This window comes from Cydia pomonella, chromosome 4, assembly GCF_033807575.1.
Source record: "Cydia pomonella isolate Wapato2018A chromosome 4, ilCydPomo1, whole genome shotgun sequence".
Classification (NCBI taxonomy): domain Eukaryota; kingdom Metazoa; phylum Arthropoda; class Insecta; order Lepidoptera; family Tortricidae; genus Cydia; species Cydia pomonella.
Window position 1 is genome coordinate 21,051,979 of NC_084706.1, and position 13,944 is coordinate 21,065,922.

The 13,944-nt window shown below is 39.2% G+C and overlaps 1 protein-coding gene across 1 annotated transcript; it reads left to right on the plus strand.

The window, feature by feature from the left end:
* The first annotated feature begins 104 nt into the window (after window positions 1–104).
* LOC133517465 (lipoyl synthase, mitochondrial) lies at window positions 105–13,191 on the plus strand. Its single transcript, XM_061850799.1, has 8 exons — window positions 105–264; window positions 360–552; window positions 1,716–1,849; window positions 2,600–2,756; window positions 8,617–8,674; window positions 8,797–8,949; window positions 11,274–11,395; window positions 12,163–13,191. Exons 1-8 carry the CDS (start codon window positions 217–219, stop codon window positions 12,396–12,398), a joined length of 1,101 nt encoding a protein of 366 aa, XP_061706783.1. The 5' UTR covers window positions 105–216; the 3' UTR covers window positions 12,399–13,191.
* The last annotated feature ends 753 nt before the right edge of the window (window positions 13,192–13,944 follow it).

Below are 13,944 nucleotides of genomic sequence, written 5' to 3' on the forward strand. Positions count from 1 at the left end.
AAATAAAATCGGTAGTGATCGGTAGCAACAACGTTTACAACGAAACGCATTGACAATGGTGACATTGAGTTGAACGTCAAACGTCAAATCTCCGAAGAAGGACAAGCAACGTCAAATAGTCCAATCCAATCCATGTCAATGTCAAATCAAAATTAAGTAAAACCATCAGCTGAGTGTTATTACGTAGACGCGCAAATAAATTCAATATAAAAAAATATGTTTCGTAATTCGATAAAATCATGTTTGATCAGTCGAAACCAAGAAGTATAACCGATTTTTAATATCCTAATTTCTTTTGAAGTGTCGCTGATTATGTGACGAAACATCACCTTGTTTTTACAATGACTTTGTTTACACAGTTTCAGAGATGCAAGCACACAGCGAAACTGGAGGCGATAAGAGAGAAGCTCCGTGAGGGACCCGGGTTATCGGATTTCATAGCGGACGACAGACCCAAGGACTGGGAAGAGTATGAAGGGAAACTGAAACGGGAGAAGGGAGAACAGGAGCGTCTAAGGCTCCCACCGTGGTTGAAGACCTCTATACCAACAGGTATTTAGGAATTACACTTTTCAATTAAATAGATTTCAAGTAAAATATGCTTCTGATAGTTATAATGTGCTTCACATGTCAAAGTTATGTAGGATATTATTAATTAGATTTTGTTGTTTTACTTACACCTGTTCTTATATTGATTGGATGTTCTAAATTTGCATATTGCTATTTTTTCTATCCTATCCTACATATATAGTGTAACCATTTCTGCACTTAGCTAGATTAATTAATGGCGGTGGCAGAATAACATCATCCAGTGCTTGAAGTATTTGTGCTGCTGTGCCCAGAGGCCTTTTGACACAAACATTAAACGGACCACTTTCTTCAATTAGTTTGTAAGCATTTTAATGTACCTATGTGCAAAATTTTCAAATAAACATATTTTGTTATTACTTATTTACTATTATTATATTATGATGACATTGATGTCATAGGTGGACCATTTTATTTAATGTACACTTTTTTCAGAATTGAGAACTCTTTATCTTATTTCTGCTCTGAATCTTGAACTTGACAGGAAATTAAAAGCTTTTTTTAAATCCATTTTATTACCAATTTTCATATACATAGTATGAAATGAAAGAATGATGCATGTATTTGGAACATGTTTTTCTCCTATTAGTATTGAAAGAGCTTGTGATTCTGAGTCAAAATAACAGGAATTCCCATATCTAAAAAAAGTGTTGTGTACAACTTTGAGATAAAGTGGCTTATGTATAATCTGGTACTTTGATGGTCCGGTACACCCAGTTATGTGGTACTAAAACAGGGATGCAACTGACTATATGTCCAAGTTTAGTATTTATGCGTAAAATAACATTGCCTTCTCTTTATATATAGCTAAATATCATATAACGGTCGTAATTTTTTTAAATATATTATTTTAGTATTCATCAAAATATATGCAGATTAACGTAACGTCTAATCTGAATTTTCCACTTAACCAGCTCTCTTGTGTCAGCTATAGTACCAAATTAGGAAGATTGTACTGTAATTACAGCTAATTACATCCTATTTGTGTGTTTAAATAAATTAACCTAAATGGTTATTACTGTTATTATTAGTGATTATAAAGTAATACTTAATCTTATCATATATCTTATGATGTTAGTATGTATTCCAAGCAAACAATTAATTGTTTCTGTTCACTATTATTTCAGGGTCAAAGTTCAATGAGGTAAAGGAACAACTGCGTAGCCTGAAGCTTAGTACAGTGTGCGAGGAGGCCCGCTGTCCAAACATTGGGGAATGTTGGAGCGGGGGCAAGCAGGGCATGTCTACTGCTACAATAATGGTAATTATTTTAAGTAGAATAATATTTGATAGTATATAGATGAAATAATTATATTAATGATTTCATATTTAAAAAATATTTGGGGACAAAGATCGACCTAGCCCCAAACTAAGCAAAGCTTGTACTATGGGTACTAGGCGACAATATACACATGTATATAGATAAATACATACTTATATACATAGATAACACCCATGACTCAGGAACAAAGATCCGTGTTCAATACAAATAAATGCCTTTATCACAGGATTCGAACCCAGGTAACTAACAATCTCCTAGCCTAGTTTGTACGTATAGTGATTCTGTTTTCGAAAAACTGGCCTAGTGCGATTCGGACTCGCCCACCGAGGGTTTCGTATGAATGTATCATTATTATTTTTTTTTATTAATTTATAGTTTTCACATTTTCCCTGAATTGCAGTGTAAGACGATATTACTTTTTGGCTTGGCTGTATCTTTTTTTACGTTAACTTATTACAAGTTTGATTTTTTCAAGGGGCTCTAGACCTGATTATATGGTTTTAATTTTAACTCGATACCTCCACGCGTTCCCGAGATAAAGGGTCTTGACAGACAGACGGACGGACGGACAAAAAGGTGATGCTATAAGGGTTCCGTTATTTCCTTTTGAGTTACGGAACCCTAATACCCTATATACGCTCCTGGGTTGGAATCTTGGCGAGGGCTACTCATAAAACAAGTCTGACTTTCCTGTGCGAATACGTTGAGTTCTGTAACTGTTTAACTCAGCTCATGGGGGACACCTGTACGCGGGGCTGCATGTTCTGCTCCGTGAAGACGTCGCGCGCGCCGCCGCCGCTGGACGCGCGGGAGCCGCGCCGCACGGCCGCCGCCGTCGCGCAGTGGGGCCTCGGCTACATCGTGCTGACCTCCGTCGATAGAGACGGTAACATCAACGGATCTATTGTTGCATTTGTTGCCCATGAAGTTTTAAGTCATAAATTATTTGACCGCATTTTCGTTAGTCACAATTAGCTTTTTCTCAGAAATGTGTAACTTTTCAGGATTGCCATAAAACAAACCTAACCTATATATAGGATAACCTTACGAAAATTCTGAGGAGTTAACGGTTTCAGAATTATGACTAATGATAATCTGACAATTATTATGATTTTCAATAATTATGTCAAACAAAGGGATCCGAACATCAACATACCATAATCTATCTGGCAAACCGAATTGCCAGTAGAAAAAGGCGACAAACCCAAATTTTTTAAGGGGATTGGAATCTCAGCGCCTACATATTTAAATATTTTCGCGTTTTTTCAATGCATAAAAATATTTGCCAGACTTTATCCTCATGCTCACCTATAGTGTTTCGATAGAGATGGTAAAACAAACATACGATCTTCAGTGTGTACTACATATTTTTACCTTTCTAAATTAATACATATTTTAATAATAGCGGAAGTTCGGGAGACTTGCCCGCATGGGAGACTTGAACTCAGCTTGAACCATTTTATAAGACAGTGTGCTAGAATTAAAATATTCATTTTATCAGCAGGCACTCTTTCGGCTATGGCACAAGCATGTCAAATAAGAAATATTTTTATGTTGACACTTTTTTGGCACTTTTTTTATAAATGGTTAAACTCACCGACCTGGGTAAACAAGGACTTCCCCTTTTTTAACGTTAGGGAAATGCGTCTACGCATGCCACCTGGTCTGGAGGAACCAGGGGAATGACGGGCTGTTCGGAATATAAGGAGCACACGGGAAGCAGACGAGGGACTAACCGAGATTACGAATGAGCAACACCAAGTTATGATATGAGTCTGTATTAATCGTAGTAAATTAACACACAACTATATCTAGTTTTATATGATCGAAAACATTACATTAAAAGAGGTTTGTAAAAGTTATAAAGGCTGAGTAAAACATAAAATAATTAAAATAAATGGGACGACACAATCTTACAACCGCATTGGGCTGAGGGCAGCGACAAAAAGGAAACCACAGATACAAAATCTTTTTACCCCTAATGTACGGCATAGATTACACAATCTTTAACACGCCTCCTTATGCTGTACATTGGATAATCTTACAACATGATAGAATATTGAACAAGTATACTGAACAACATGAAATCTAACTAGTACTGTGACTCTAAAACATAACAAGTAACAACAGCTATGGATGCGAGTTTTCAGTTATGCATTTTAGTTTCAAACCTTTTACAAATTTTAGATGCTTTTGCACACACAATGGTTTTGTAAGCACATCGGCTATCATTTCATCAGTACACAAGTATTTAACACTAATATTCCCTTCATGTATCAAATCTTTAACAAAATGGTACCGCAAGTCTATATGTTTAGTTTTTCTATGGGAATACTCCTTGACTAACAACAATTTCTGTGCACTTTGATTGTCATTGAATACATCGACATTAAATTGTTTATCAATAATTTCCGACAAGAAATTCTTAATAAAACATATGTCCTTGCAAACATCAGAAATACAAAGAAACTCACTTTCTGTACTAGAAAGAGCGACACATCGCTGTTTTCTGGCTTCCCAGTTGATGACACAATTACCAAGTTTAACTACAAAACCAGTATACGACTTGCGGTCAGTTATGTCATTAGCCCAATCAGCGTCCGCAAAAGCGTTTATTTCAAAGTTCTTATCTTTTTCGAAATAAAGGCCATAATTGATAGTACCGGCTAAGTACCTTAATACCCGCTTTGCAGTCCGCCAATGGCTTTCATCAAAACATGTACTGAATTGACTTAACTGGCTACACGCGTATGAAATGTCTGGGCGAGTACAAACGGACAAAAACATAAGCGAGCCTAGTAGTTGCCTATACTGATAAACATTGTCATCTAAATGCTTGTTGGACTTTTCTAATTTATAATTTACAGGTAATGGAGTTGACACTGGTTTACACTCAGACATGTTGTAGCGCTCAAGCAGCCTCTTAATATAATCATGCTGATCTAGAACAGTTACATTATTGTACTTAGTAACATTCATGCCTAAACAATTTTTTAAAGTACCAAGATGGCGTATTTCAAAGTGCTGTTTTAGCAATGATGTAACTGTCTCGATACAATTATTGTGAAAAACATAAAAATCATCTACAAATAAGGCTATAATTATGTACTCAGTCTCATTTTTCTTAACATACACACATGGTTCGCATTTACTTTGCAAGAATCCGTTTTTAGCAAGCAATGTGTGTATTTTAATGTTCCACATCCGGCTTGCTTGTTTCAAGCCATATATACATTTTTTAAGCAAACATACTTTATTATTATTAGATTGGAAACCAGTTGGCTGCTCCATGTAGATTTTTTCAGTTAACTCACCATTTAGAAAAGCTGTGGTGACGTCAATATGGTCCATGCACAGATCCAACTGATTTGCAATTGCAAATAAAATTCTTAGGGTGGAATGCCTAACCACAGGCGAATAAGTATCCGAGTAATCTATTCCTTCTTTTTGACTATACCCACATGCAACAAGTCTTGCTTTATACCTATTTAAATTACCTGTGGAGTCGTATTTTTTCTTAAAAACCCATTTGTTTTTCACAATATTAACATTCTTTGGACGATCTACCAACTCCCACACATTATTTTTGACCATCGAGCCCAACTCAACCTCCATGGCACCATACCACTCGTCTTTTTCAGGTGAATTCATGGCGTCGCGGAAAGTAAGTGGCTCTTGCGATGAACTTGCTGTAGCCATCAGAGAATCAATATGGAAATCATTATACCTTTCAGGAAATATACCTCGCGTACTCCGCACTGGCCTAAAGTTGGTTGGAACAGCAGACTCTTCTACTTCCGCCAACATTGGCTCGTAATCTGAAGATGCAGAGGGTTGCAGTGGTGAGGTGACAGGGCTAGACAGCACCACAGCCTCGCCGCTATCCTCAGTGGCGTCTTCAGTTGTGCGATACAGCTCAGACAGGGGTGATTGCACTGGTGTGCTTGCCGCCTTCTCTGAAACAGTTATAGAGTCCCGATTAGGTGAATTATAATTTACATGATCCTCATGGCTGTTTAGAGGGTTAAGATTATTATCACAATCATTATTACCTACACTAATATCACAGTTATTGTTTAAAATATTATTGCAGCAAGTATTATTCCCTCTATTATCATTTTTTAAATTATCATTTATTAAATTATCAAAAATAATAAAATTTGCTCTTTTCGCCTCAGCATTTGCATGTAATAGATTGTTTCCTATAAATTTGTCCTCAAGGAACACAACACTTCTAGAATAAATAACCCTTCTAGGGTTAACTGGATCTATTAAGCGATATCCCTTACACGTTTCGCCATATCCTACAAAAATATGCTGTTTTGCCTTAGCATCCAGCTTGCGTCTCTTTTGATTAGGCACATGAGAGTATGCTACACAGCCAAAAACACGTAAATGACTAAGATCTAACTTATCAGATCCGGTCCATTCGCATTCAGGAATTCCACCCGATAATGCACTGGTAGGCGACCTATTTTTTAAATAAATGGCCGTCATAACAGCCTCGCCCCAGTAGCGATCAGGTAACTGAGAATCCTGTAACATAGCTCGAGCTTTTTCAAAAATCGTACGATTTGCTCTCTCACTGACACCATTTTGAGAAGGAGAATAAGGACAAGTAGTTTGGTGAATTATTCCTGCCTTTTTAAGGTAATCGGACAAAGTTTTATTGCAATATTCAGTACCCTGGTCAGTACGTAATACTTTAATACGCAATCCAGTTTGATTTTCTACTAAGGTTTTAAAATTAACAAAATGAGAACTCACCTCAGACTTGTTCTTCAGTAGATAGCCAAAGGTGCGTCTTGACTTGTCGTCGGTGAATGTCAGCAAATACCGAGCTCCGCCCCAGCTGGGTACATGAACCGGTCCGGCGATGTCACTATGCACCAGGTCCAGAAGGTTAGCAGCACGCCCCGCACTTGACCGCGGAAACGATGTTTCACACATCTTCCCGGTAAGGCAGGCGATGCACTGTGCAGGAATGCCGTCTTCAGCCAATAACTTCACTATTAAGTTGCTGTCCATTGGCTACTGTGATCACACATTTCTTGCTTTTAGTTTCATGAAGAAGAGACAAGTCACCAGCCATGTGACTGGACGCTCCACTGTCGAGCACATATTCATTAGAATGTGTTGCCGAGTATGCAGAAGCAAACATGGTGTGTTCCTGTCCAGTTTTCCTTGCTTCTTCTCGTTTCTTCTTAAAACAGCGGCTTGCGGAGTGGCCCTTTTTCTGACAGTAAGTACATAAGTTATTGTTGCTTTTCTTCTTCCTGTTAGCCATGAAGGCTAGGTTGTCTGTAGTGTTACTTTGGCTTCGTCTGTGATCTTCTTGAAGTAGTCTAGTCCGGACCACCTCACTTGATAAGGTGCCGCTGAGGTTAGGCGCTTCAAGGCTGGACACTAGTATGTTGAATTCTTCTGGCAAGCCCGACAGCAGGATTTCAGCTGTCTCTGCATCGTCGATAACCTTCCCGATATCGGCTAGCTGCGTGACGAGCTTAAGGACACCTTCGATGTAATCCGACATGCCCGCAAAGTGACCGTATTCTACTCTATGTAATTTGCGTAATAAAAGTACTCGCCTGTACAGTCCTTTGTCTTCGAAAGTATCGGATAATGACTTCCACGCATCCCTAGCGGTCGTCGCATTCCGCACGATTTGGTAAAGGTGTGGCTCACATGACAGGCAAATTTTTGCTAAAGCCCGTCCATCTTTGGTAGTGTCCGTGTCTGTGCCATCGACGCAGCCCCATAAACCATCAAGAGTAAGCACCATCTTCACAGCGAATTTCCAATTGATCCAATTGTCCAAGCCTTTCAGTTTCTCTAAGGTGGACATTGAGGTTATGTTGCATGTGCTCGTCCCTGGTTGCGCCATTGTCGTAACTCGGGTAATCTGGGAATATCTCAACGCCTTTTAGCTTTTCTGCAGCTTTTGTGCCTAGGCCCTGAACCTGTTCGGAATATAAGGAGCACACGGGAAGCAGACGAGGGACTAACCGAGATTACGAATGAGCAACACCAAGTTATGATATGAGTCTGTATTAATCGTAGTAAATTAACACACAACTATATCTAGTTTTATATGATCGAAAACATTACATTAAAAGAGGTTTGTAAAAGTTATAAAGGCTGAGTAAAACATAAAATAATTAAAATAAATGGGACGACACAATCTTACAACCGCATTGGGCTGAGGGCAGCGACAAAAAGGAAACCACAGATACAAAATCTTTTTACCCCTAATGTACGGCATAGATTACACAATCTTTAACACGGGCTAACCAGTGGAGTATTACCGTCTAAAACCACCAACGAATGCCGACTCCGCCATAGATGGGGTTGCAGGGTCGCTATCTGCAGTCGACCGCGTGCTAATTTTTTTTATATACTACGTCTGTGGCAAACAAGCATACGGCTCTCCTGATGGTAAGCAGTTACCGTAGCCTATGGACGCCTGCAACTCCAGAGGTGTTACATACGCGTTGCCAACCCTAACACCCCGCACCCCCGTTAAGCTCTGGCTCATGGACTTCCCCTACAATTTCCTCAATAAATTACATCAAATTTAATAGGAGGCCAGTTCAAACAACACTTTAACATTGAAATGATGTCATTCAGTTCATCCGCGTCGTGTCGATTTAAAACACTCCCTTCGGTCGTGTTTTAATTTATCGCCACTAGTTTCGAATTTCCTATTTTTCGCACTTGTATCGTAATGTACTATTATTGTTTCACAGATTTGCCGGATGGAGGATCAGCCCACTTCGCAGAAACAGTTAAGGAAATAAAAAGACAGTAAGTACAATGTTACAGCTCGCGCCTACAATATCGCCTCGTGTGTAATGACCAACGTAGCACACTTGTATCACAATGTACTAGTAAAAATACCCCTCTAGTTTAGTTTGTTATTTTCACAGGAACAACGAGATACTAGTAGAATGCCTAGTGCCAGATTTTCGAGGGAACCGCGACTGCATCGACACTATAGCGAACTGCGGGCTGGACGTGTTCGCGCACAACATCGAGACAGTGGAGCGACTCACGCCTTTCGTTCGGGACCGGAGGGCGGGGTAAGCTCTTACTTTTTTAAATGACCAAAAAGATTCTCTATGGGCTACATGCAATCGTTATTTACGATACAAGTGTGGAAAGGCGGATCTTTTTACGGATTAGCAAAGTAATATTTTTTGTTTTAATTATTCATTATTAGGAAAGGGGTCATCGATTAATTACGTCACACAAATTTCTAGGTTTTCTAACCCCTCGTTACACTTTGTCACATTTGGGAAACCCCTCCCCCTGGTGTGATGTCACATTTAGTAATTTTGTTTTCAACGAAATCGGTGATTCAAGTGGTATCATTATTTTAGTCAAAAAATATTCTTGATAAAACAAATATTACAAATAAAAGAAACGAGACCGATAAGGAAAATAAAATTTACGAAAAAAACGATCATTCCAAGAACTCTTTATTTAACTGTACAGTGATTCGTGATATCACAAAGTTTGTGTCTCCCCCTCCCCCAAGTCACAACATGTCACATTTTCTTGACCCCTCCCTCCTAAACGTGTGATGTAACACCATATGTACTGTAATACATATATATATTATTTTACTTCTCGGGAAATCCTAATTTGTAGTCAAGTTCCGAAAATGACGTATAATTTCATCATATTATTTAATAATAATATTTCAGTCTATACACGTCCCACTGCTGGGTACAGGCCTCTCATGCGCGAGAGGCTTGGGCTATAGCCCCCACGCTGGCCCAATGCGGCCAAAACTTCACATTACACCTTTGAATATCAGGTTTCCTCACGATGTTTTCCTTCACCGAGATGCCAGTGGAAAATATCAAATGATATTTCGTACAAAAGTTGCGGAAAACTCATTAGTACGTCAAGATTTAAACCCTCGAACTCCGCATTGAAAGTCGGACGTCAGATGTTCTCGGCCACCACCACTACGTAGTGGTGGTGGTACCTAATATACGTATATTAGGTACTTAATTTCTCGATATTATCCGACAATCTTAAGTATAGGGACTGTGCACGTTGGTGCTGCCATCTTGTGACCAAAATCGGAAACTTAAACTTGCCATGGACACTTCACGCCAAAGCAAGTGCTTCCCCCTACAGTGCATGCACGCTCCCTTTCGCGTTGTAGGTTCTGCAATCTTGTGAAGTTAATCGGAAACTTAAATGAAAACAAAAAATATTACTTTCCTTATCCGCGAAAAGATAACGTGCTAGTCAATCAGTGCTAACCCGTTATACTTACTTGCGTATTTTTACATGCAATGAACGTTCGCACCCTCCCACCACAAAAACAAATACGCAAATAAATATACGAGTAACCCACTCCAGAATTTTGTATTTTCGGTGGTGGGTTGTTATATTTTTTGTTTTAATTAATATGGATTTCCGCAATGTAACGCCCGATTCTATTAACTATCGGAAACTTAAACTTTATTCAAGGGGTCCTGCTACTGTGTTCCGACTTTTTTTCGGCGTTTAGAGCAGGCGTTTATTTTTCTGTGCATATTATTGACCATTACTTACAGAAAAGGAAACTCTTGTATCTTCACATCTTCAGAGAATTTGCGTTTATACGGAACAAAGGTAGACAAATTCATGAAATGCTCCTTGTTCATCTATAGCCTACCACAACTAGTCTATTGTTCATATCACAATAGACGAATGTCAAAAATAATTGACTACCCTAAGCTAAGCCTTAAAACAAAGGTCCTATAAGGTTACCAAATCGGATCAGTCTGATGAAATTGCAGGCTAGCTTTAGACTTTAGTGCTACAATATGGTGAGCCTTTCTAGGTACTGCAGGGATGCCTACGTGGATCTTCAATAAAGACATGTTATTCAAACACACGTACAAGGATTTCATCGATTATAAAATTTTAATTACAGCACTACTGTGTGTTTGTCGTTTAAGGTATTCCAAAAGATTACCCTAAAGTAGAGAACGATATATGGATATATATGAACGATCGTACGAAAAAGTATAAGACAGCCGTCTTGGATTATAAATATAGTCATGGTTTTCGACATCCGTACCCCAGAGAACCTAGAAAACTATATCCATGACGAGTCTTACGAAAAGTACATGTCTTGAGAATTTAGTCAAGTAAATTAATTATAAAAACAAAAAACCTGACTGTTACACATATTTTTGAATTGGTCTTTTCACCATCTTTCATTTGATACCCATATTATCTTCCGTATGCAATTGGCAACCCTGAATAATATATTTATGAAAAAATATTTAGGTAATACATTTTGCACTTAGTAATATAATAATTAAAATTCAAAAGCAAAGTGGTTCACTCTTATTTGCCCACCCTATATTAGACCGTTAAAAATATGCATTTTATACAGGTACCGCCAAACACTGAAAGTGCTAGAAACGGCGAAGGAGTTGAACCCCGATCTTGTCACTAAGACATCCATCATGCTGGGTCTGGGCGAGACAGATGAGCAAGTCGAGCAGACCATGAAAGGTAATGTATCGCTACACCGTATAAAACAAAGTCCCCCGCCTGTTTGCGCGTCTGTTTGTATATATGTTCGCGATAAACTCAAAACTACTGGACGAATTTTCATGCGGTTTCCAGCTATCAATAGTGATTCTTGAGGAAGGTTTAGGTGTATAATTTATTAAGGTTTTGTGTAACCCGTGCGAAGTCGGGGAGGGTCGCTAGTATATGTATAGTTGCGTTATCCATAAACGCACTCCAAGCCTCAATTAGCTATTGATCGTTTGCCTTAATCTGTAATTTTGCCTCAAGGGATAAATGCCTTGTACACCAGATGCGTGTGCGCAGACGTGCACGTGTGTGTTGTAATATATAGATCTGTATGAGAGATGACACACAGCTTGCGTGACGTCTGCGTATGTGACGTCACACGCAGCCGGGTGTAAATAATAGAGAACATACACGCAGTTAAAGACCGCGAGTGCAAGTGGGACGGCCGAATTTATGATTTACGACTGCAAGGACGTTGGAAACGTTAGGTTGAATTGCCTAGCGTGGTACCGACATGTGACTCGAAAAGTATTAGTAATGCGTAATGAGGGATGTATGAAGAAAAGAAAGGCAAGGAAAAGGTAGATGGACAGTGTGAGAGATGATATGAAAAGAAAACAGGTGAATAATGAGATGACGAAGGACAGAGAGGTATGAAAGAAAAAGACATGCTGCACGAAGTCATCGCTTTAAACTTTTTCGTCTTTTCCAGCGGTAATTTCTGTAAACTTATTTTTCAGACCTGCGCTCCGTAGGCGTAGACTGCCTCACGCTCGGCCAATACATGCAGCCAACCAAGCGTCACCTCAAAGTGTTCGAATACGTGACCCCCGCCAAGTTCCAGCACTGGGAACGCAGAGGCAACGAACTCGGGTTCCTGTATACAGCTAGTGGGCCACTGGTGCGATCCTCTTACAGAGCTGGGGAGTTCTTTATCAGTAGCCTCTTGAAAGACAGGAAGGCAAAGAGCTTGTGACCTAAAGACGATAGCTAACCAATTTTAGATATTATAGTTTCATAATTTTATAGAATTAATAAATGAAGACGGCTCCATATGTATAATGTAGTGCATCCGTTTTTAATGTGTATTTTTTTCAATTATCAGAGGTATTAGTAATAATTATCAAATAATAGATGACATTACAACATCTTTATACCGCTAAGAAAACCCCATTTACTGTGGTCCCGGTTCCAAGGCACAGCCCTTACCATGTCAGGGAGTATTTGGATCCTCGGTGTCGACATCTCCAGTGACGTGAATTCCGTGGCCACCTGGAAGGGAAGGCTGCGCTGGCATCCAAGAATCTTATTGTGCGAAGGCGAGGCGATACTTTACTCCGGGGCAAAGACTGTTATTATATAATTCGCAAGTCAGACCCCATGTGAATTACTGCTGTCACCTTTGGGCAGGAGACTTTACAATTTTTAATCTAGGGCAAAAGTATGAAAAAAATCACATGGAAACAAGAAGATATTTGCAAGGGCAGATTCCAACCAAAACTTTAAAAAAATAAAGTCGGCTCGATAGAAAGTATCACGAAAAGCAGTTGCAATCGGAACCTGATTTTAAGTGACATACCATGACTTGTAATTGAGTAAACATCATTATACAAAATTGTACCTTGTTACGTTTACATAAGTGCATTGTTGCGTTATTGCTGTGAGATTAGATCTATGTTCTGTCAAAGAATAGTTGTTATTTTTTTGTAGAATTTAAATTACACTTTGTGTATAAAGTTGTTATAAAATAAATGTTTTTGTTTGAATCACTTTGGACTTTAATAATTCTTAAGTAGTGCTGGAGAAAGATGCTTCGTATCCCCTGGACAGCATTTCGGGGTAAGGTCTTCATATTGCGAGAACTCAAAATCTCGTCGTTGCTGTTATCCGTATGTCCACGCAGTCCTTGCAAGGAACCTTGGTGGCAAGGCGTGGAAGGTGGCAACCTTGAAAAAGCGGAAAAGTAGATGGGAAAAGGCCTGGAGGTGGACGCAGTCCAATACATTGGGGTGACCAGATCCGCACCCATCGCTCTTGACTCCACAGTTCACATGGCTCTCCTGAGGTTACCCCATTTGATGGTAGGTACATAAATTAGATCCTTTAACACTGAACGCTTTATGTCATAAACACAAACATCACTTAAGCGCCAAGATCCCGGGTGCAAACGAGCTAATGTAAACCTTACTCGAAAGTGTGAAGGTTACTTTGACAGCGTCCGCCATAACACCTATAGTTGTCCTTGGGGTTGTGAGCACACTAGTACCGACGACTAGGTGTTCTTGACATTCAAAAGGTAAAGGTCAGATAGGATATAGGATAAGAGGGACACTTGAAGGGAATAGTACTGTTTTTCTTGCCCCGGGCAAAATAAACTAGGCACGAGTATGTTTCTCTGTAACCTTACCCCACCTGACCTTATACATGCAGTTTATTTTTGCCATCTTACAAGCAGCTGGCTAAATGTAGCCATGACTAAAACTTTACTTAACGTGACTAGGAATGATGCCCATCATGGTAAT